Source organism: Colius striatus, chromosome 3, assembly GCF_028858725.1.
Source record: "Colius striatus isolate bColStr4 chromosome 3, bColStr4.1.hap1, whole genome shotgun sequence".
Lineage (NCBI taxonomy): Eukaryota > Metazoa > Chordata > Aves > Coliiformes > Coliidae > Colius > Colius striatus.
In genome coordinates, this window is record NC_084761.1 from 10,606,056 (window position 1) to 10,631,123 (window position 25,068).

At 39.2% G+C, this 25,068-nt stretch overlaps 2 protein-coding genes across 2 annotated transcripts in view; both read left to right on the plus strand.

The window, feature by feature from the left end:
• Positions 1-18,944, plus strand: part of LMTK2 (lemur tyrosine kinase 2) — a 43,010-nt gene extending 24,066 nt beyond the window's left edge. Inside the window, exons 7-14 of the mRNA XM_061993016.1 lie at positions 2,805-2,938; positions 6,189-6,273; positions 6,861-6,982; positions 7,967-8,116; positions 8,361-11,256; positions 13,174-13,309; positions 13,735-13,983; positions 15,050-18,944. Coding sequence (XP_061849000.1) covers positions 2,805-2,938; positions 6,189-6,273; positions 6,861-6,982; positions 7,967-8,116; positions 8,361-11,256; positions 13,174-13,309; positions 13,735-13,983; positions 15,050-15,078 — 3,801 coding nt within the window. The 3' untranslated portion in view covers positions 15,079-18,944. The remainder of the gene's footprint in view (positions 1-2,804; positions 2,939-6,188; positions 6,274-6,860; positions 6,983-7,966; positions 8,117-8,360; positions 11,257-13,173; positions 13,310-13,734; positions 13,984-15,049) is intronic.
• Positions 18,945-20,440: 1,496 nt separating this feature from the next.
• BHLHA15 (basic helix-loop-helix family member a15) lies at positions 20,441-24,155 on the plus strand. Its single transcript, XM_061993666.1, has 2 exons — positions 20,441-20,692; positions 22,728-24,155. Exon 2 carries the CDS (start codon positions 22,764-22,766, stop codon positions 23,265-23,267), a length of 504 nt encoding a protein of 167 aa, XP_061849650.1. The 5' UTR covers positions 20,441-20,692; positions 22,728-22,763; the 3' UTR covers positions 23,268-24,155.
• Positions 24,156-25,068: the final 913 nt, after the last annotated feature.

Below are 25,068 nucleotides of genomic sequence, written 5' to 3' on the forward strand. Positions count from 1 at the left end.
ATATTTTGTGGCTCATAAAATAATATGGGAATAGTAGTGATATATTACTATTGTCTGTTTATAGGCAGGGAAATCTCATAGGATAGGTCAGGCTAGCAAGGAGTGCAGGCCATCCTCTGCAGTGTTAATCTCAGGTCAGACCAGATTTCTCAGGGCAGTTTCCTCAAAGCCCAGTTGGATCCTGAAAACATCCAAGGACGGAAGCTGTGCAGTGTCTCTGGGCAACTTATGCTTCTGCTCCGGTGCCCTCATGTGGAAAATAGTTTTTCTCATACTCATTCTGAATTTTTGTTTCATCTCATACCTGTTGTCTCTCATCCTCCCTCCATGCTCCACAGTGAAGATCCTGTCTCAGTCTTTGATAACTTCATACGTACTAGACAGCTGCTATCAAGTGTTCCCAAAGTCGTCCTTTTTCCAGTCTGAATGAACTGAATTCCCTCAGCCCTCTCCTTGTGGTGAAACGTGCTGGCCCCCGAGTGTCTTGGTGGCCCTCTACTGAATTTACTCTAGTTTGTCTTGCTTTGGGCAGCCAATACTGATCTAAATGTAGTCCAACAAATACTGAATAGAAAGGGATAATCCCTTCCCTTTGTATACAGGCTATGGTCCTATTGAGGCAGGCTTTGCTGCTAATGCACATATGTGGTTGATGTTCAGCTTCCCATCTACCAAGATGCCCAGGTCCCTTCCTGCAGAGCTGCTGCCCATCTGGTCAGTCCTCAGTGTGCATTGCTGCAAGGGATTTTTTTCTTCCCAGGTGCAAGACTTTCCATTTGTCCTTGTGGAATTTCAGAAGGTTTGGTTTTAACCTTCATTGTAGCCTGAATTAGAATAGAATGGGAAAGTAGAACCAGTATGTTTCAAGGTGCTGGATTTAATAAAAGCTTTATTTCCTACAAAAATGTGTCCCCACATTAATTATTTAATAAATAAGGGATGCCACAGAGCACTGCTGTTACTAATGCATTTAAAAGTTAAAAAGTAACTCTCTGGTGTGTTTCAGGTGTCTTAGGAACTTAATCCACCTGGGATAAACCCTTAAGTAACCAGTTGCTGTTTCAATGAATGACAATTGTGGAGAACTTGACTTTCTTCAGAAACTTGCTGCCACCTAGAGTCAGCTCAGCTCGGCATTTTGTACAGGCTGGCATTTGTTAGGCTGCACAACTGGGAGTCTGAGTTACCCACCCTCTTCATGTCGTAGTTCTTTGGAATTCTGCTCTAGTAGATCTGCTCTGGCAAGGTGGAAAGGGGTGTGTGGTTATATATATTTATACATATATGCCTGAGCCAGGATGATATTAAAGCTGTAATTCTAAGTCAGAAGAATCTTTCAGGATACATTTTAAAGAAAGTAATTCTGTAGGATGCAAATATTGTAACCATTACCTAATTAGTAGCTAAAAACAGGAGAAAGAGGATGTAATGAAGGCTTCTACCAACATTAAACAGTGGTAGATGTTATACCTGCTTTCTCATAAGGTGCTATAGCTATTTGCAGCATTAGTATATATAAAGCAGATGAAGATAGAATAGCTGTGGAGTCTATCCATATTTTAAAGAATGTAAATGAAGTTGTTTTACATAGTAGTGTCTGCTTTTAAGCAGACTGTCTGTCCCATGGCTTCTTATTCTACTAATATAATACAGATTTGTGACTGTCCAGTTCGTCACCTCAGCTATCACTGCACTGCTAGATTCGGATGCACCACAGACATCTAGTGCTGGAATTAATAGGATGATATATGGTCATCCTCAATCATATTAAGGAGGAATGAGATGTTTCAGTTCTAGCTTCCTGATGGGCATGAGCACCAGAGGAACAGGAAGTTTAGTGATCTTCAGTCTTTTCTGAACACTGAAGTGCTTTTTAGCCAGTGCAAAGACTGCTCCCTTGTCTGGCTGGTCTCGAGACTTTCCTTGAGTCTCCTTCCTGGCCCAAGAGTTAGGTAGGCAACCAACATGGACAGCTAGAGCCCAGAATGTTATGCTGGTGACACAAATTGTGATGTAATGTGTTATGCAGTCTCAATACAAAAATACCCTCCTAAATAATTAGCTACACTTACAAAAAGTCTGGATTTTAAAGAACAAAAGTATAGGAGTGATAGGTTAAAAAGTTCAACTGTGAAAGCAGGAACAGCAATAAGTTGTTTCCATCCTTTGCTTGGATTCACTTAGTATGGTCTTCCTTTTCCTGAATTTTGGGCAACTTTCATTTACTTTCTGTCTATTTCAAAGCTATTCTCTTTTTAGTAATTTGAGTGCTTCTCTGGCCTCATTTATTATGTGTCTGATGCTCAGCTTTGCCTAGGTCCAGGAAAATATCATCTGAATTCTTTGCCTGGATTGGGGGGGGTGTATTACCATGCTTTTTAAATCTAAAGCTCTGGTGAACTGCAATGTCTGAAACCTTTTGCTCTAGTCTCTCCCACTCACCACCTTGCAATCTACAGGCAGTTGGCTTTGCTGATTTGGAGCACTTGACAACTCATTTAAGAACAGAAGTTCATCACATTCTGTTTTTTAATGGGAAGTATTATTGTATGACAATTAGGTTTTATGTGGTAGTCTGAGAGGGGATGTTAATGACTAAACGATTTGGTTTAAAACCCTTAAAAGGACAGTACCATATGCCTTTGATTTCTGTAAGAAGCATTATGCAGACAGGAAACTTGAGGATATTTTTTATTAAGCACAGATGTGGTTAATAAGTAATGTGGTTGGTTAGTTCTTCATTAAATATTTTTCAGATCCAATCAACATACAAGACTGATAAGTATTTTCAACTTCTTTTACAGGGTGACCTAAAAACTTACATCTGCAGTGAGCAAGAGCACATTAAAGGAGATTCACAAATAATGCTGCTACAGAGAATGGCATGTGAGATTGCTGCTGGACTTGCTGTAATGCATAAACATAACTTTGTGCATAGGTGAGCTTTCCAGATAAATTGCTTTTAGTAAAAAAAAGCAGTAAAGTTCATGTAGATATTTTCATGGAAGTCCATGTGTGTTGAAGACTGTTCTAACGAACTTCTGACTTCTAATCTGAAGTCATGAAGGTGAGATATTTATGAAGATGCTCATTCAGCTGCAGTGGTGTTGTGTTACAGCTTCCAGCTGCCTGAAAAGCTGATCACCTGCCTTTTAGATTTGCAGCCCACAGAACACAACCTACTTCTAAACCTAGATAGAAGATACAGATGCTTAATTAATTCTTGGCCAAGTTAAATTTGATTTGTTTATTCTTTGGGGAGGGATGTTAGTGTTTTGTCAGAATGACTCTTACCTGCTGTGTATTTTTAATAGATTATAGCAGTTTATAACTTCTGTTTGGTAATCTTTTACCTTTGTTACTAAACATGGAAAAAACACCCCAAGTTGCAGCCTTTAAAGAGAAGGTGATTTTAGATGAGAAATCTGACTGAAGCAGATGTTCTCTGACTGGGTAACTTCTTTATCTTCAGTAATGGAAGCAGACAGGTTTAAAAGAAATCCTAATGGAATAACAATTGTTTTAATTGGAGGAAAGGATGCTAGGTTTCTTTATTTTGAATTAAAGAGGATGCAGTTGATACTGAAAGGATGGCAGTAGTTGTAAAAGACTGTAAAAATATGTTTATGAAACTAATTGGTCAGAAATACGCTGACTATTTTTTTTAGCTTTAAATGAAAAGGCCTTAAAGAACTGGAAGACATCTCCCTTAGACTTTTAATGACTAAAATATTAAAGGTACTCGCTTTTTGAACATGGCTTACCTGATGAAATCTTGGATAACACAAGTTAGCTTACTTTGGTTTTATGTCGAGTCAGTCTGCTCTTTGCTGTAGAGACAGCACTTGCAGCATCCCTTTCAGCAAATTAGAAAGTCCTACTGGAGCTTATCAATGCACACCTTGCTACTTAGAGAAAGCAGACACCTTGTGGTCAGGGAGAAGCTGAGCTATCAAACCAAAGTCCTAAGAGGTGCAAGTGTAAAACAACAGCAAAACCCTGAGAAAACCCCAAACCCTGGACTCAGCTGGTGGCTAATGGGAACAGCTACACAATTTTAAATGACTCCAAGGCAGTACCAGCTGTACCTGTCAGACTGAGTGAGCACTGTTTGTTGTATTGCAGCAGCATGGCTCTGTAGCTATTAAATTTAACAGTAATTTTCAGTGAAATACAGTTAAACTTGATAATTCCTAATTCTGTGGATCTGCAAGATTCTCATTGTAAATGTTTACTTCTAGCAACACTATCCTGGTGCTGTCAGAGTAAGTGGTAAAGCTCCAGCATCAGTGATTTTGTTGTTAGTGGTAAATTCAAGCAGCTACAGTTTGATTTGCTCTTCGAGGATATTTTTTTCAGTAGTGTAAAACAAGCTGGAAGACTTTGGGGTTTACATGAGGGTTACCAATTGTGACCTGTGTAGTTCAATAACACAGGAAAGGAAAAAAATGTCTTTTTTCTTTGAAGTAGCGAAACTGTGACTTTCAGACCCTTTGTACTTCAGAGACTTTTCTTAAAGCCACATAGAAGCAGTGGTAGAGATCTTCCTGTGTGCTTAATTGTCTGGTACCCTTCTGTGAAACTGAGATGCGAAATATTTGAGCAATTAGTCTGGCAAGCTCTTTGCTATCACAGCTCCATTGTAAGTGTGCAGCTTCATTAAACTTGCCATAAATTTCTGAGTTGGCACAATGGATTTTCTGAAGCAGCCTCTTGGCATTATTGCAGCAACACTGCTGGCTGTAAGTACTTGTGGTCTGGTTTACGAGGAAAACTAGGACAAATTCCTGTGTGACCTACTCTAGGTGGCTTGCTATGGCAGGGAGGTTGGACTGGATGATCATTTGAGGTCCCTTCAAACCCTTAAGATTCTATGATTCTGTGAACTTCTGTGTGTATTCAAGAGCTTTTTGATTTGTTGATTAAAGCATTTTTATGAAATAATTGCTTTTTCTGATGGTCTTTTTCAAAGACTTAGGTGTAGTTCTAGTTCATATGCAATGTATGGTTGTGTTATTCAGAGGAATTTAACTGTGGGTGTAAGATATAACTAGTGGCTTAGTGTCACTGCAAATTAAGTATTTAAACCTTATGTGAATTGCTGATAGACTTTGCTTATAACAATTAAGATACAAGCTATGCAATGATAGGTGTTAGGTAAAGAGGGACCTGCACTGCTCTAGCATGTTAACAGCCCAAGTAATGTACATCATAGTTGAGATCTGGTGGAAGGAAATAACTGCATGTAAATTCTGTGTGTAGTTTGAATGCTTAAGAGTGTACTTCACTACACCAGAGAAGTGACTACATTTTTAACCTTTTTTTATAAAGGACAGCAAAATAGTCTGGGGGGTTTTTATCTAAAATGTTCAAGTGCAATTGCCTCGTCATTATGTTTAGTTTTCTTTGGATTCCAGAACACAGATTGTGCTCTAAAATGATCCTCTTTTGAAAATGTGGGAGAGCCTAAGGGCAATCTTATCCTTGTGGCCACAGACCAAATCTTGTCCACTGTCTAGTGTCAGGAGAGACCCTGTCAGTGTTTGGTTTTCTGAAAGTGGGGAGTGTTTATATAGAGCTATGGTGCCCACAGTATTCCAGTGAGATGTGGGATCAGCTGTTACATTTTATAGGTTCTAACAATGAAAATGTAAGCAACAGGAGAACTGTCTTAACGTTTGGTTTGGATCCAAATTCTATGTTTGAATGTACCCACTTACTGTGCCTGATTTTGCATTATGAGTTGATCTTTTGGAGTGCATGGAGAACTGTGTTAGTTTTTGTTGAAAGAGAATGAGAAAGGTAGCTCCAGCAGCACACCTTTCTTGTACCTAGCTCCCTTCAGCCTTTAGTAGGATTTAGGTCTGTGGGATCAGACGCCAGCTCCTGCAAACAAAATTGCTGAAGTGTATATAGTGTAGGTATTGAATCCTTAACACCATTTTTCCTTATGACTGATCTGCTCCTATTCCAGCCTGCTACTTGCTGCTAAAACCTATAACTGTTCCTTAACTCCTTGATTTTTTTAAAAAAGTACATGTTTTTCAGACTTTTTCTGCTTTTTGTTTGATACTTGAAGTTGTAGCCTTCACTATTCTAAGCAGTATCACTTATTCTATCTTACTTGTCTTAATTTGCATTGAAGACTCCTTGGTTTGGTCTCATCATTTATTTGTTCCTTTTTCCAGTGACTTGGCCTTACGGAATTGCTTTCTTACATCAGATTTAAATGTCAAAGTAGGAGATTATGGTATAGGCTTCAGTAGGTATAAGGTAAGTTAATCTGCTTGTGTACCACTTTTTTTTATAAGGATTTCAGACCTAAGGTTCTAACAAGCATAAAGTTACAGGGTGATACTACATTGCCCTTTCTTTGAATAATGGACTTTCAAAGTATAACTAGCAAATAACCACAGCAAATTCATGTAACAGAATATATGATCTTTCTAGAGATCAGTTTATGCTTGTGGAGGGAAGCTTCTGGTTAAATCTATCTTTCTTTGGTCCTATTTACAGTAGCCCTCAAATACACACAAACTCGTTTTCATATTTTAAGTAAAAAATTCAATCAAATTTTTCATGAGAATGTTTAAAGTATTTAAATATATCAAGAAAGTGAAAAATGTTTCCTGAGTACCAAACCATAAGTAGCTGGCATTTAGTTTTTCTCCTGTGCAGTGTGAATGATTTTCCCCTATTGCATTAGTCTCTGCTACTTGGGAGAAAATAGGAATCATTTTTTTAATTGTAATTCTTTGCATAGGAATCACATAAAACTATATGAAGAAAAGGACTATCAGCTTGTAGAAGTTGATCCAAAATTTATTCAGTCTTCTTTCTGGTTTTCTATGTTAATTTAGGAAGATTATATTGAGACAGATGAGAAGAAACTTATTCCTCTGCGATGGACTGCACCTGAATTAGTGACGAGTTTTCAAGATAGGCTCTTATCAGCAGAGCAAAACAAATACAGTAACATATGGTATGTAGTAGGCTTTAAAATCACTTAATTGATTTGGGAATGTATTTTGAAATGTTACACAAAGGAGTAAATATTGTTTATAATTGAATATTGGCCTCTTGCACTGCTTTATTTCATCAGATGTACAGTAGGTTAGTATCTGCAAACTGGAAACTGTCGTACTTTGTGCTTAGAAAATGTTAAAAATGGTGTTCATGCTCATAGAAGTAATTACTATATATTTGCCAAAAGCTTTCAGATGTGTTTAAAGGAAGTGGTAAATGATTATTCTAGTAATATAAGAGCTATAGATGACACAAAGTTCATTTAAGCTACAAGCAGGGTTTTAAGGTTTCCAACTTGAATTTTAGTGCCTTTATATAGAGCTGTTTTCAGTGGGTTTAGACTAGATGATTTCCAGAGACCCTTTCCCATCTAATCTACTCTAATACCTGCAGAGTCAGCTACTTTGCATTTGGAGCACAGAAGGGTTGTCTAAAATCAGCATCAACTCTAATCACTAAAAATACAATTAGTGTTGTAGACACTTGATATACAGCACTGAGCAGAGGTGGCTTCTGACCACTGCACTTAAAAATAACTTAATGAAAACTGAAACAGAAACTAGTTTTCTAGCAGTTTGCGCCACACTGCAGTTCTGATGAAAGCTTTTCCTACTGTTGGACTAACTGTAAAGTTTTTTCATCTTGCTTCTCTAAAGAGGCATTTTCTACTTTTTAAAATGTTTGGCTTTTTTTCCATAGTTGAATCATTTGAAGCCTCTCATTTTGTTGCCTTGTCATTGTCTTCAAGCAGCTTTGTTCTTGAGGCTTCTAGCGTCTGTCAAGTAAAATGAATTAACAAGTTCTGAAGTTATTATAGAGCCAGTGAGAGAGTGATACTTGTTTCTTCTTGCCAATTGTGCTTTTCATAATCCATAATTTCTTAGAAAAGCAGCTTTAAAATAGTTCTTAAAGCAGCAAATGACTTTGCATTCTCTTTCAGGTCTCTGGGTGTCACGTTATGGGAGCTGTTTGAGAATGCTGCTCAGCCTTACTCAGACTTCTCTGACAGGGAAGTCCTCACCCATGTTATAAAGGAGAGACAGGTTAAACTCTTCAAGCCTCGTCTGGAGCAGCCGTACTCTGATAGATGGTAAACTTCAAATATTTATATTTATTCTTAAAGCTGCTGAAAAAGTTTTTCTCAAATTACTCAGTTCTCTTGAATATATTGAAATTGCTACGTGGAATCACACTCCTGGCAAAGAAACCCTAGGTAAAAGTAAAAATTCCTGCCAGTGATATTAGTTGTTATTGCTTAGCTTGTTAGATACCTGAATCATATAAATTCCTTTTCAGTGTGAAGCCTATTGAAATGTGTTTGTTTATTTGTATAGGTATGAAGTTCTGCAGTTCTGTTGGCTACCTCCAGAAAAGAGACCAACAGCAGAAGAAGTGCATAGACTTTTAACTTATCTTCGCATGCAAAGCCAAAGGGACTCGGAGATTGATTTTGAACAGCAGTGGAATGCTCTTAAACCAAACACTTCAAATAGAGAAACAAATAATTCTGCATTTCCCATCTTGGATCACTTCACAGGAGATAGACTTGGCCATGAGATGGAGGAGGTTCTTACTGTAACTGAAACAAGCCAGGGCCTCAGCTTTGAATATATCTGGGAGGCAGCGAAACATGATCATTTTGATGAATGTGGCCATGTGAATCCTGATGAAGCAATGGCATACAGAAGTATTTTCTTTCCAGTGGAGGTTTTTGAGAGGTCACTTTCAGAGCAAGGGTTGGGAGCACAGGATGAATGTGGCCAAGAAGCATCCCTTGCTGTCCCTGGGGTGTTACCTGTGTTTGATGCACACAAGCTTTCTGTTGGAAATGACTACTACATCCAATTAGAGGAAAAAGGAAGTGGCTACACCATGAATTTTGATAACCAGTCAGTTGTACTAACTACAGAAGTTGATCATCAAGAAGTTGTCCAAGACAAAAGTACTCATTTCACGGTTCTCAGGGATCTTGATGTTGAGGAATCTAACACTGATGGGGACTTCTTTCACTACAATACAGATCGTAAAGAGGAATTTTTACCTGTTACTAGTAGTCCAGAAAGTCCTTTCCAGAATATATTTAATGACATTGACAGATCAGAAGAACTGACAAACAGAAAAGTACTTGGGTTTGCTGAAACAAATGATATTTCTAAAGACTTCAGACCATCTATTTTGAACTCAACAGATGACAGGAAGGCAGGAGGCCTTTCTGAGATGGAGCATTCTAGTCTTGCTTTTGAAAATGAAACTGTTTCCTTGTGTGAAAATATCTCTAACCAGTCTGATTTGGTAACTTTAGAAGAGCTTTCTGATAACTTCTTATTTCTTCAAGAGAAAAACTTATTAACAGGTTTATTATCTAACAAAACTAGCAGTGATTTTGGGCAAAAACCAGATGATGTTCTAAAAGGTATATTAGAAACCTCAAATAGAAACTCTGTAGAGCCTGAGCCTTTGCTGGCTGAAAATGCACAGGTCTTTTCTTTAATACATGAAGGTGTTAATACGGTGAAAGATGAAAATTTTAACCCAATAACAATAAATAAAGAATCAAACTTTGAGTCTCAGACTGCTGTAGAGATGCAGGCATCCTCTAGTCCATCTGCAGCTCGTAAGTCATGTGAGAAACCTGCAAACCTTCATTATTTGAAGGATGAGGAAAAAAAGCTTTCAAACGTTGAAGTCGATGAAGTCATGTCCTGTAACACTGTTACTCTCTGTCAGGAGTTATCCAATAATGCCAAAAATAATAAAGTTGGAAACAATGTGTGTTACAGTGTCAGTGTTGAAGCAGATGAGTGCAGTGCACAACTAAAACAGGGAATGCTTTTCAAATCTGATGAAGCAGCTTTTCATAGCGAAAAATGTAGTGATCAGGAAGATACAAAAATAAACTGGCAAGGTAAGTCTCCTGTATTAAAAAAAGATGAATGTTTGTTGGAGGAAAGGCAAGAAATATTGAATCATTCTGATAATGGTAAGGATGTTCCAGAAGAGGTGACCTTAATTTCTGTCGCTACTTCAGATTGTACAAGTCAGGATAGTTTTTTGGAAGACAGCCCATCCCCTATACAAACTGTAGAACAAACCTTAGAGACACCTGATTCTTTGGATTCTTTAGATGTAAATGAGGTTTTAGAATCTCTACAGACTCAAAGTCCTCAGAAACTTTTGCCACCTGATAAACCTGCTGACAGCGGCTATGAAACAGAAAACCTAGAATCTCCAGAATGGACATCTCATGTCGCTGCTGAGGATGCTCCTAGTGTAGATACTGCTCTCTGTGTTGTTAGCGACAGCAATGCAAGTACTTTACCTTCCAATCCAGTCATAATTGTTTCAGAAGCAGCAGCTTGTTTAGATGCAGCAAACAGCAATTTTGAAATAAACCCAAAGGTTTTTCTGAGTGGAAGTCAAAACTCTTATAGAGACTCTGCCTATTTCTCTGATAATGATTCTGAGCCAGATAAAAAAACAGAAGACACTGCTAATCTGTCAAGAGAGGCTACCTGCGTTCCTTCAAACAGAGGAGAGAACAATACTGAAGAGGATTACAGCTTTGAGGAGAGGCAGCAAAAGTGTGGTGTAAGGAATTACCAGGATGCCAATAATCAAAATGAAAAACTAGAACTAAACCACAACTTAGAGATCCAAGAGGTGGACGTAAGGATGCAGGGGTGTCCTGATGAATGGGATGAGGCAACTCTGAATTCCCTGGAAGTATCAATGGAAAGTAACCTATCTGAGACTTCTCGTAAAACAGTCTCTTGTGTTGGCACTAATACTTCAGAACTTCTCTCACACAGAGACTTAAAGTCTGTGCATAATATACACGGTCCTTTAGATGTGAGTAACAGTGAGAAGTCATTCTATCACATCGAAGGACAAAAACTGAAGGAGCCAGATATTGAAGGTAAATACCTTGGCAAACTTGATGTTTCTGGGATGCTTGATTTAGAAGATGGCGATGATGCGGATGAGGAAGATGAGAACAGTGATTCTGAGGATGACATGAGGACTTTTCATATGCATAGTCTGAGTTCTGACAGTGAAGATGAAACTGTTCATCAAGTACCTGAGATACTTTGTGACAAGGACGATGGAAAACATCTGAGAAGCCTGTTGAAACTTCCAAAACCCCTTATTGAACCACAACAGGAGGACTGGAAGAATGAGAAGAAAGCTGTAACGTTTTTTGATGATGTGACAGTCTATTTGTTTGATCAGGTATCCTTCTTTAAAAATGACTCAGTAAAGTTTTGTCAGTTTGGGTTTTTCAAAGAAGATGTGGTATAATAGCTAAATAATAATTGTGGGTGCGTTGTTACAAGATTGTTTTGGCAGAGTTAGATCTTGTTTGGAGGTTATTTTTTCTTTCTGTATAAAGAATATATATAATACATCTTAGATATAATTATAAATAAAGAATAAATCTCTTTTTTTCCTTTATATAGAAAGGAAAAATACTTTTTTTCTTGGCTAGGTGCAGTTGTATGCTGCTGATAGAACAGCAGCACTAATTTGAAGTGAAGGAAGGTTTTGCTTTGGGCAGGGTTAGTTGCTGAATCCTGAATCTAAATGGTGGGTATCAGGAGGATGGGACATCCCTTTTTTCTATAGTAGCTAGCAACAGGACAAGGGGTAATGGGATGAGGCTGGAACACAAAAAGTTCCACTTACATCTAAGAAAAAACTATTTCACTGTTGAGGTGAGGGAGCCCTGGCACAGGCTGCCCAGAGGATGTGGAGACTCCTTCCTTGGAGGTCTTCAAGACCCGCCTGGACATGTTCCTATGCGACCTGATCTAGGTGGACCTGCTTCATGTTCCTACGTGACCTGCTTCTGCAGGGAGGTTGGACTAGACGATCTCTGGTGATCCCTTCCAACCCTACCATTCTGTGATTGTTTTTGGTCTCTTGACTGCACGTGCTGAATGAAAAGTGGTTTTCAGTTATGTCTCTGATGTTTATAAGCTGCATTTAATTTGAATATGTGACACAGCATAGTTACGGACCAATTTGATTAATTCATTTTAGCAGAATGTTATCACTTCATGGAAGCATTTTATCTGTTTAATGCATTTGAGGACTTTGAGTCAAATGCCTTTATAAAAGAAAGGAAGAAAGAAAAAAAACCCAAATAAGCAAACAAACAAAAAAACCCCAACCCCAAAACCAAACTGCAACCTAATTCTGAATTCTGTGTGTGTACCATTAAGGGAAATTTACCTTAAACCATCATTAAATATGACAAAAGTATTTAGATAGTAATGCTAATTTACATGAATCCAGTGTGATTCAAATTCAGTGAAATACCGATCTGCTTCTAAAATTCAAGGTTACTTTTGTTTCCCTGTCTGCTTTATCAATTTTCAACTTCTGTAACTTGATACAGAGGGGATTGTATTTTAACATTATGGCTATTAAACTAGTACAGTGAGGTTTAAAAAAACCAGTCACGTTGTCAAGGTTTGGAAATGTTGCTTATGATGACGCACAGAAATATTGGAGATAACTGTATTCTGGAATAAAAACCACAGGTAACATATTGCAGTTTAGGCAGTCTGTAGAATACTAATCCTTTTGTCAGAAGGGAAAGAAAAAAATTAGCTGTGTTTAAACTGCTCTTAGTTGTTGAACTTTTATTATTACAGTAACTGATAAAATGCTGGCTGCTTCAAATACCAGCCACGCAAACTCTGTCTCTTTATTCTTGAAGCATGATTAAGGGGTAAAAAAAACTTAATTATTTAAAATATTTGGAGATGGAATAAGGATTTCATCAGAGAATAAAAAACTACCTGTGCCAGGCTGATAAGGGAACTGTTTTCAATTGGAAGATGCTTTAGCTTTGTTCCTAGAAATATGAAACCTTTTTGTGTCATAAATATTACTTAATCATTTCCCATGTGCATTTGAGCACTGATTTGATGGAACTCTCTTTAGAAATTGAAATATGTGCATATGCATAATCTGTAACTCAAACTTGTGTTGGGTGGCAGTAATTTAAGAGTTTACAGACTATTTGATTCCATGGTAGATTGGATGGCAAGGGTGGGGGAGTGCATTTTTGAAATGCTTGCATGTACAGGTAGGGATACCTTAGCAACTCTTTGTACACACAATGTATTTTGTTTGTCTTAGGAAACACCGACTAAGGAGCTGGGAAACCGTGCAGCAGACTTGAATGGGGAAGGCTCTCACAGCACTCCAGTTCCATCCTCGAGTCTTAGTTATTTAAACAGATTTGCAAATTCAGAAAGCTCAACAGATGAAGAAGGTACTTGAATGTATTTATACACAGCAGGGGCTGGGACTGTTTTATGCATAGTCTTTAATGAAATAGCATTTGAATTATGTGTGATTTGTAAATTCACTTGTACCATCTTGGCTTCAGCTTTGTGCCCTAAGCATACACTTCAGCTAGGCTCAGGTACTAGTGTTACTGGTTGTCAAAGCTCGTGGTGGTTGTTTATAAACTGTTTAGAAACTGGTTGTTTATATACTGAGGTGTCTAGGGTAACTTGAGAGGCAAACACACTATGGGTGACAGGTCTTTGTGACCTCTCCCTTCCTCCAGGAAAAGAACAGAAAAGCTACAAGTTTTGATTTGGATTAATGCAGTCTGCCAGGGGTTTGCTTTTTAAACTGAGTGTGACTTTACATTGCTGTAAATTGCCTCTTGTTTTATTTTCTTTCCTCAAGGTGGGGGTTTTGAATGGGATGATGACTTCTCTTCTCCAGAGCCATCCTTTATATCAAAGGCAGCTAATAGTCTTATTGGTTCTAAACCATCTCTTCAGTCATCAAAGTACTTCTCTCCACCTCCACCTTCCCGGACTCTAGATGAGAACTGGTCACATTCATCCCCTTATTCCAGATTCTCTATCTCTCCTGCAAACATGGCAAGCTTTTCTCTTACACATCTTACAGATTCAGATATAGAGCAAGGAGGTAAGTCATTTAGTTATAGTAACTACTTTTAAACTACACATTAGAAAACTTTACACAAAAGTTAGGTCACAGATATGACTAATCTTGTCCTATTTTAAACTCAGTTTAGAAATGCATCTTTAGCATTAGCAAAAGCTATATATGTGTAGTCTTATTTTTTAGTTAAGGTATAGTTTTCCATTTAGACTGAGATTATTTGCATCCAGGTTGCTACAAACTTGTGGCTCAATATTCTATGGAACATCTACAGGACGAGTTAACAGTTCTCTCAAAGTAAAATAGTGCTATGTTTATATAAATGGAATCTCTGCAGTCCTGAAACACTCCTGGACAGCTGCAGTTGAATCATTCTCATCATTGCACTGTCTTAAGTCACAATTTGATTTTCATTGCACAGGGTGAGGATGTAAGTTTATTTTACAGTTGTTTCTTGTCATATTGCTTTTTAGAAAGTACATTCTTGGCATTCAAGAATTGCAGCCTGTTTTCTAGAGCTTGAGTAGAATAGTTAGGAGAGCCAGTCTGTTCATAGCAGTGTTGATTACTAGCAGTATTTTATTAACAGAAGCTTTCTTACCTGTAACCAAAAGCTTTTTTTAAGCTTTGATACATTATTGAGGGTTAAGAGAAGCAAAAATGAGCTGGCTTGGATCAGTTCAATCTTGATAAAATGCTGCATTATTAAAAATAAAGATTACTGATTGCTGGGCCTTGCAAATATTCAGTACCTATAAATATGTAATCAGCATTATATGGAGTTGTATTGTTCTTGCATTGTGCTTACTGATTAGATAAAGTTTGCTGCTTAGTAACATGCAGATAACAGAGATTGTTTTGGAGATCCTCCATTGCCTTACGTGTCCTAAGAAGTGACATTGAACTGTGCGATTTAAGCAGATGTCTGTGTATAAATGTACCAAATATTTACAGTAGATGAAAGCCGTAGGGGAAGATTAACCAGAACTGCGAAATAGCAGAATGCCAAGTTTTAGAAAGAATCTTACAAAGAAATGAGGGTTGTATAGAAGAATCTCACTGTACCTTATGACCTTTCCTCTACTAATAGGAAGCAGTGAAGATGGAGAAAAAGATTAAATGGATTGAAACTTCCTTGGACTGCATACATAAAACACACAGCCTCTGTGTATAAAACTTCTTTATCTGGATCCTTCTGGAGTAACACAGGTAATCAAGAAGTACTACGAAACGAAACACTGAAAGCAATGTTAAATCAGGACATGAGTTTGAATGTGTATTTAACTTTGTAATGTATTTTTAAATCAGTGCAATTTTGCTTTTCATTGAAAGACGATTCTGCCGCTGTTTTCAAGTACTTGAAGTATTTTTCAGATAACTTAAGAAACAAGTAAAGCAATTACACTACAGTCTGGTTTATGTATGAGATTGTATAATATTCTTTTTATATTTTTCCATGTAGTTCATGATCTCTTTGAACATACACCTGTTGTAGAATTGTGTATAATTGTCCCGTGCAACAGGTGGCTGTGTTGCTGAACTTGTATGAATGATAGTTGATCAGTAGTGAGCCATATTTATTCAGAAAGATATCACTACATATTACTTTGCTTATTACAATTGCACTATGGATTATTCTTCCTTTATTTCCTGATGATGTACAGAATCAAAATCTTAAATCTTTCGAGGAAAATAAGACAAGTTGAATTGGCCCAGTTATCCAGTTTAATTTGTCCTTTTTGTAGCCTTTGCTATGCACGGTACTTGTAAAACGTACATAACTTCTGAGTGTTACGTTAGACTTGCTGAAATCTTACATTCAGTACCATTTCTAAATGATAACGATTATAGATTGGTTGTTAGTGTTCATGTTTTATAGGAAACTGGAAAAGAATATGTGATATACTCTGGAATTTGTAGATGAAAGAGACAATGTCTCTTAATTCCTGAATATGATCCTACTGACTGCTTAACCTGTAATAGCATCTGACTATATCATAATTAAGGGCCTTCCAGTTTTCACTACAATTTCTGCCTTGGAGAGAGAAGAGGAAAGATTGGCTGTACAAAATAGTGGAATTTATGAATCTTACAAAAAGATTAGTTTCAATAGACTGGATTTGGGCATGCTTGGCCCTTCAGTTGTACATTCTGTGAATTGTGAAGCTCACTCCTCTGCTGACTGCAGCTTGGGGCTGCCATTCAGAGGCCTGCGGTAAATCTACCTCTCAGTGATGTTATGACAATTGAGAATTAGATTAATGGTTAATGCCAAATTTTGCACCCTTTATAAGGCCAGACCTATTTTTAAACGTCTGCAAGGCTCCATAATACATCTTGAAATGCATACTGACCAAAAGTTGCAGTATAGTAAAGTTTTGCTCTGAAGCTCTCTGTAGGGAAGGGAACATAATGTGGGGGTTTTTTAACCTACATACTCTGCCCTGCATTTAGCTAGTTCACTGCTTTAAACTGATTGAAAAACCCCAAACAACAAAGTCTTTAATTATTACTCCAAAGTGATTTCAGTTGAGAAACAAATCCTTGACTTCTTGGAATGCCTTATGCAGCTGCTGATCTGTAGGAAACACTGATAGGAACAGTTTATCTGGCTTTGTATTTTAGTATCCTAAAATACAACTGGACTGAAGCACTAAATACTTTTGTGTATTAGTGGATATTTTGGTATGGCTTCAGCTTAATGGGTGGTCCAAGTGCTCTGTGTTCAGATCCAGTCACCAGAGAATTTTCATCATGTGAAGTATGGGAGGACTAGATATTTTCAGATGTGTAAAGTGTGGGTTTGTATACCTCCACATGCATTTTGGGTTTTTAAGTATGACAGAAACATGTTAATTGCTTTTTTTCCCAGCATTATTTAGCCCTTAACCAGAACGGTTTCTGTACTGATCAAAAGGGAATGATGTAGTTCTGTTATTTAATATTGCCATTGTATTGTTGAGAGAACTTTTTCTGATGAGGCACTCAGGTTCAGAGTTGGTCACAACTGTTCTTCAGTATCAAGTGAGGACCTGATTTTTTTTTTTCCAAAAGATGATTTAAGAGGCAAAGCCAAGTAGTTCTTAATACAGGCTTACAGTAGATACTGTAGAGGGTCTAAGGAAGCTGTGTGCTACTCTCACTATTTTAAACTATAGGTAATAGACTTTGTGCACAAATTATTGCTTAGAAATTCCATAATTTCAACATAAAACTCCTTGACACAGCTATATTTAAGGTATCTCATCTGTCTTCTATAATTTTCACCACGGTAAGAATGAAACTCAGTTATGATCTGCAAAGAATGCCTGGGCTTATCTGCCTTGTGTGGTGAAAAAACTGTCAGACCTGGAGTTCAGCCTTAATTTTCAATTATTTGACTTAAAATATAGTCCACAGTTAAATAAAAGCTGATATTCCAGAATGTTACAATTTGTGCATTTTGTTTCTTATAATTCTGGAAGATTGGATATTTATCTTGCACATCAGGAATTTCCTTTGCTTGATGGAAACCTAAGATTTTTATTCTTTGCCTGGGTTTAAAGAAAGTCTTGCAGAAGAAGTGGAAGTTTGCTTCTTTGTCCAGACTCCTTGCTAATGAACTGCCAAAGGAGCAGTTTTTGCAGAACAAGCTGGGTTGTCAGTGATATTAAGCAAGGTAATGCCCGTTTTAGCTGTACAACGAGGAGAAAGAAATATTAACGATTGACTCACCTGACTTACCATGAATTTTAATTTCAGTAATCCAATGGGGTGGATTGCAATAATATAAAAGGTCTTTTTCCTTGAAAAAATCTGTAGTTAGAAATGTCATCAGCTATTAGCAATATTAACATACCTGCCTAGCAGTCTGTGGCACAATTAAGACAAATCAGTAACTCCAACGTGTTACATGATAATAAGGGGATTGATTACAAATCATTCATTAAACTCTATGGAATTTCTTGCACTAGCTACTTCAGCATGGTTTCTGATTTAGAAGTAAGTCTAGCTATTTTCAATGGTTTATTATGAGGACTGGTTACGTTTTAATTCCTTCTCTAGTAGAACACCTTGATCAACTGAATAATGAAGGCATTGTCTCAATTTGGCTACTATTGTTATTTAAAAGATCTGATTTTCCCACCTGAGGAAGTTTGTTTAAAAAGAAGGATATGTGTAGTGAGAAGCCAAGAAAGAGAAAAGAGTGTCTGGTTTTAATGGGAACACCTGTACCCTCCCAAATGCCCAAGCTGCAGATATGTTGTGTGTATAACAGCGTTGATGGAAACTGCCATTTTCATGGAAATGAGCAGATATAACATGTTTTCATATCCTCCTTGATGCACTAATGAAAGCCATTTAAGCCTCATTCTTTTTATCAGTATTTTTATCAGATTTTTATGTAGTACTCAATCTTTTTCATGAGGAGGCTGGGTGGTAGGAAGACTCTTTTTTTTTTTAATGATTAAGCACTAAATGCTAAAATGTCAGAGTTGTCAGGTGTTAGTGACATGGCTGTTTGTGTTGGAGCTGGTGAAAGGTGGAATACTAGTCTATATTAGCCTTATAAAAAATAGCCTTAAATAAGAACCGAGTGTACAAAATTACTTCAGCTTTAAACCATACAGAAATATCCTTGTATGTTAACGGTTTTGGTACAAGACTGGAAAAAATCTAGAGGAGAGTCAAATATCATATAAACTTATTGAAAATAAGTATTTGTAATACCAGCAGCCTGGGTTTTTTTTTTGTTTCAGAAACTTGAATATGACTTACAGTTAGTTTTGTTTATGAAATTGTTTGAACTTGCACAGATGTAGGTGTAACTTAAATGACAAATGGTACTGATGTGTGTGTATATATAATGTTTAATTCTATTTGTAAATGAGAAACTATGTAACAAAATCATAGGTATGAGGTTTTCCTATTGTAATTTAATACAGGTATGAGGTTTATGGCAATATATCATAGTTAATGAAATTTCAGGTCAAAATGTCTTTAAATTGTGTACATTTTTAAATTGTAATTTCTACTGTATATTGATTATCATGCATAGTGTGATTCAAGAAACTGCTTGTAATTTAAAAATATTTAATATTAAAAATAAAATACAGTTATATATTTATAATCTCTTTGTCTGTTTGTTCATTCTTAAACAGAAGCCAGCAATGGATCAGGTCCACAGCATAGTTCTACTGTAAGAGATATTTGTTAGTGTCCAGAGGTTGAGAAAGAAAGTACCAAAAGCACAAAGCTCCACTCAAAGCAGATGAGTTCACACTAAAAAGTACAGTTACCTTTTTCTTCTAACATCATACCTTACATGAGCTTCAGGTAACGTGTATATGCAGTCAGTGGAGAAGAGATGCTTGAAATGCAGAGTAATACTAAAAAGTTGAGTATTGCTTTTAATTCTAGAGTTAAGCATCTGGAGGAAGAAGTTTAAGATCTCACAATTTAAGTACTCTTCAGAAAACAGGCTAATGAGATGTTTCTCAATATTCATCAAATTTCTTTCTAGAAGGTGGTTTTTCTTAGTCGTTTGGTTTTTTTTTTTAAATCTAAGTGCAAGTGCTGAATGGCCCCAAGATTGCCAGGTAAATGCTGTGCTTGTGTGTATTGGTAGCTAGCTGCTTCTACATGAGTTTTAAGAGTTTTTCAGCCAGGGCATTCTGAGGCACAAGGAGAGTGCAGTTTTTTTCCTCTTAATCTGATAAAGATTAAAGTGATGATGACACGTGACAGCACTGTCAGTAGTTGATGGCGGCTGTTGTGGTCCCCACGTTGTATCACAGATGTTCAGAGTCCTGGCAGCTGTTGAAACCTGGGAATGAGAAACTGATATCAAGATGACTTAACTTCATTAGGTAAAATATAACTACTGGGAGAAAATTTCACCAAGACAGTTGTCATTACCGAGAACAGATGGAAAAGATCCCATGGCACTAAATTGGTCATCTTTTATGCAACCTATTTTGAACAGTTTGAGTGCTTCCAAGCTTTACCATCAGCAGCTTTCTTGGAAGGATGGAATGCTTGTGAGGCAGGCTTCTTCTGCCTCCACCCGAGGACACTCCACTTGCTGAAGAAAGTACTAGCTGGCCCCTCCTGTAGTGACATTGATGTGCCTGGCTTAGTGTGCATCAGTCGGGTGGCAGCGCTTTGGTACATGTGCACCGGCGCAATGCGGCCTACGGCTGCCTCCTCAGAGCCTCGTGACCATCCATAACCCAGGAGCCTTGTGCTGGCTCCTGTCTCCGAGCCGAGGCCCCCTCCGTGGGGACAAAACGGGCAACGGCCGTAGCGGGGGATCCGGTACGAGTGGGTGTCCCGGAGCCGGTGCGTCTCGCCGCTGCTGGTCCGTGCGCTCCGTTGCCGCGGGCCGGCGGAGGCGCGGAGCTGCCGCCCGCCCCCGGGGCCGCCCCCGCCGCTAAAGCGACGTGTCGCGGCCGCGCAGCCACCTGCCGGAGCCAGCTGCCGGCGCCTGGCGGGGCTGGGGCCGGGGCCGGGCCGCCCCAGCGGCGGCAGCTCCTGCCCGGACCCTGCGGGGAGCGCTTCCCCCGCTCCGGCCACGAGGCTCTCGCCGTGTCCTGGTTCCCTCACAGGCTCCTGTTGCCAGACCCTGCCTCAGCCGGAGAACAGGCTGCACCGCGGCTGCCCCCAGACCCTGTTGCTGCTCCTGGCTTCCTAGCAGGTCTCAGCCACATCAACCCTCGGGCTTTAGGCACCGTCCCCGCAGCTGGTGGCAGCGGTAAGTGGCAGTGGTGGGATGGCAGTCCTGGTGGACGGGTGCAGAGGGTAGAAAATTTGTTGGTATTTGGCTGCTCTCCCGCTTTGGTTCTCTTGCCCACCTTCCCCCCCCGCCCCAGTCTGTTGTTCCTGATCCCTTCTCCATTTCCTCCCTGCACGCCCATGCCATCACTCTGGAGTCCTGGCAGCCTGGATGTGGCTCCACGATGTAGTTTCTCAGGGTTATAACAGCGTGTGGCATGTTGAAAGCAAACCTCGACCAGCCAAGCACCCTCTTATCCCACATCATGCCTTTTGCCTTCCCCCTTGGATTTTCTTCCATCTTTCCCTGCTGGCTGCCTCCACAAATGTCCTTATCACCAAGTCCTGCAGGCTTTTTTGCCTAACAGTAGCAGCTCATTTCTCTGCTCTCCCCAACAATGCTTTTTGTGCTGGAGGAGGAAGTTGACTGGTCTCTTTACTTTTCTGTCCTGCTTTTTGAGCCAAGTGAGTTAGACTAAGAGTCCAGAAAAAAACCACAGTGCTTGGCTTTAGTCCTGTTGCTATACTTAAGACACTTACCTGTCTCTAGCATTTCTTTTAGGCTCACACAGTACAAGCTCTTTCGTGCTGTCCTTCTCTCAGCACTTGTCAGCTGAGTACTACCCTATCCAAAGTGCCCATTGTGGTAAGGTTGCCTCCCTAGAAGTGAGGAGCCTGGGGGTGGCTAGGATGCCCTAGCAGGCAGACAACTGTGAATACTGGGCAGATGAAGATGTCTCTAAAGAAATGAGAGAGGAAGTGATGTTTACCACAGTACACCTGGGAACTGCTCAGCACCTGCTCCAGCTGAGGTCAATGGCGTAAATAGGGACAGTCAAGCAGCTGTGGCTTATGTTGTTTTACAGTCTCACCAGCTCGAACTGTTCCTACATAATAGCATCAGCATAAAAATGTATCTTTCAAAGACCAAACCTTCCTATGACTACATGAAGTGGAAGGAAGCATTATGGAAATAGTCAAATTGATTGTTGGTGTAAGAGGATTGCTGTGAGGCTGCTGCCTTCAGATGTAGTGTTGGCAGAGAATCTGGGCTGAGAGAAGGTAAGATGTCAATGCTGTCATCTGCATTGCTAACATGTGAGGAAGGCACGTAGCTGTGTGTTTTGTGGGTAACCTGGAGAATAAATACTGCTCTGCTGCTGTTGAACTGGGGTGGCAACAGCCTTTATTTGACTGTTGTTGGAAGAGGGAAGTGCATGTGTGTGTGTGTGCGTGCAGAAATGCCGTGGGTAAAAATGTAGTACTGACTAGGAGTTCCTCAGCTTCTGTATGAGTTAGTGCCATGTTTCCCTCTAGTGGACTGCTCATTAATACTGCAGACACCTATTCCTAAAAAAAGCAATTACCAGAATTCAGGGAGAAATTACTTTTGGAGTAAAAGCCTGAGAGTTCTGTCTAATACCCCCCACACACTAAGGTGGTGTACGGTTTTATTATCACTTGAGGTAACTAGAGCTGGGAGAAAACAAGCACGTGAGATCAAAAACTAGAGGCGATGCGTTATCAAACATACTTGACCATACACTCCTGATATTTTCTGAAGTGTGGTTCACTCTTTCCATGAGAAGACTGGATCAGCTTGGAGACTCTTTTATGTGCAGTGAGAGAAGGGAAATCTCTCCAGTTTGAGGCCTTCTTTAATTTATACAAAATTAGAGAGGTATCTGTTTTTCTCTTGGCTTCCCATATCTGAGGACACTAGTAGGTGATTCACTGCACCTTTGACTCCGTGGTTTTATTTACTTGGCCTTTGCTCCCTCTGTAACTTCTTCTAAGGGAAGCAGGATCTATTGTTCTCTAAAAAAGGCTTTTCTCCTCTATTGGTCTGCACAGGTCATCTTGACTAATAACATTCACAGCTTCTAAAACTATCACTAAATTGAGAGCCAATGATGGTTTTCCAGAAGTGAGCAAGTAAACATGTCAAATATGCATCAGATCATTTATTCAGCATGGAACTGTGCAAGTTAGATGTCGGTGTCATGTTTTTGCAGCACATTGATGCTTCATACAAGTACATCTACCAAAACATGAAGACTAAAACCAAAGGAAAGAAGAAGCAAAGGCGTACTGTTGACAAAGAAGCGTTTTCTGAGGAGTCAGCATTGAGGAAGAAAGAACTGGCGAAGTGTTTGCGGCACAGGGAAAGGAGGAATGGGGGAAAGGAGGAGAGCAGCAAGATCACTACAGCCAGAGCAAAACATCCTTGGAGCAATAAGGACAGGCATTTGAGGAGACTGGAAAGCAACGAGCGGGAGAGGCAGAGAATGCACAAGCTCAACAACGCGTTCCAGGCTTTGCGGGAGGTGATCCCTCATGTGAGAGCTGAGAACAAACTTTCCAAAATAGAGACTCTCACATTGGCCAAGAATTACATTAAATCCTTGACCTCCATTATACTTAATATGTCCAACGGACACTTTCCCGCAGCAGAAGGGATGGGGGGAGCCTGGGGGTCCAAACTATACCAGCATTATCAACAGCAACATGGCGAGGATGATCATGAGCAACATCTACAAAAATATTCCACATAGATTCATAGCTTCAGCCCAAATACCTACAGTTAGCTACTACCATCATTCCTTTCCTTCTCGTGTGATAATACATGTCAGGACCCAGAGGTTTTGAGAAGTTATTCTTGCCTCCACCTATCCCCTCTTTTCTTAAGACAAACAGGTAACAATCATGGCTACAGCTTATATGGCACATGAAAAAATTACCTGAAATTGTAACAGTTTTTCAGAGCTTAATGGATATATTTGTGTGGTGTGTCAGGGCCTGGAAACCTGTCCTGTAACACTGTAGTTGATTTGATTTAGTAACTTCTGAAAAATTACCTTCCCTGGAAGGGTTGCAAAGTGAGCATTAAGGCTTGTATCACCTCAGTTCACTAGAGCTTGTTGAGAATCTTGGCTGCAGCACTGTTCACCAGCCTTTTGCCAACTCTGTTCTTATCTATCCAGCTACAGAGGAAATTGAAATTAACGGCAACATTTGACAAACATGCTGAGTAAAGTGGCACCTATGGGAAATTGGCCACCAAATCTGAATAGTTGCATGTTTTGGATCTGTTCTGATAATTTTAAACCTTTCACAAGCATAAAAACTTTTTAAGTGCTTGTTAATGTAAACATCTACAAAGCTTTCTTAGATTCTCAGCTCTGGAGTAAGGGCCTTTTCCAGGTTGTGTTTCCAAAGCATCCCCCCTCATGGAGTTTTTGTTTAGTGGTCTTTGGGTGCCATTGTAAAACAAATAATATGTAAGGGACAAATTACTTATTTTTGCCAAAATGATGATAAAAATGCTTTAGTTAGACAATGATCTCTATCTCATTACAAATTACGTGCTAATGAAGGCTGTAATATGATTTGGATTCTTTCTGGGTTAGTGCGAGATTCTAGTATCAAGAAACACAATAAATGAAGCAGGAACTCTTCAAAAAGGAAAATGAGCTGTGTTTTTTTTCCCCCCCATTTCCAACCTTACTGTAAAAAGTTGTATGTCACCAAGGTATTGTCATTTCCTTTTGTATTCTCATATAATAATTCTCATATAAGAGTTCCAAGCTCAGTTAGAACTGTGCTGCCTGTGGAGCCCCTTTGTTACAGGTCTTCCTTCCCACATCCCCCAAGTCCTGTGCTGGCAGAATGGCTGTTGTTCTGGTGTGGTAGCAAAGGATCCATCACAGAAGGGTTATACTGCACTGCATAGTTTGTAACATGCCATTCATTTTGCTCCAGCTGGACCAGTAGCATGACAGTTTAATTCAGACTAAAAGGTAACTTTTCCCCAGACAGGCACTTAAGGGGTGTGAATTTTCACCACCATAGCAAGCTACAGCTATGATATGGAACAACGTTAACATTTTATATCTGTGGTTGCCTTACTGGAGAGAGAAATCAGTTGGATGCTGCCTCAACTTGGAGTTTTCTTACTTTCCAAACTGTTTTCACACTAAATGAGTTTTCACACTAAATGAGTTGTGATTAGCCTTCCTAGTACTCGGGGTGTTAATGAAAGCATTACCTAGTCCCTTACACATTTGGCTTGCCATAACAGTGCTGTGTCTTCATTCAACAGCTGCTCCTTATGGGTAAAAGCTCTTAATGTATTTATCTGTTTTCTTTCTGTTCATCCATGTAGCATCTCTTCAGGTCAGACAGGGTGCTGGATGCTACTGGTAATTTCTTACCATATGGACCAGTGCAAGCAGGACCCGGCAGACTAGTGATAGCCTGCCCTGTATGTGGAATGGTGGGACAGGAGGGTTGGGCTGTGCCTGTGGCGATACCCGTCCCTAACCCCCTGCCCGCTGCAGGGCTGGGGGCAGGACA

Excerpts from the sequence above, each read along its gene's own strand:
- BHLHA15 (XM_061993666.1), top strand. The coding sequence starts at position 22,764 with ATGAAGACTAAAACCAAAGGAAAGAAGAAGCAAAGGCGTACTGTTGAC.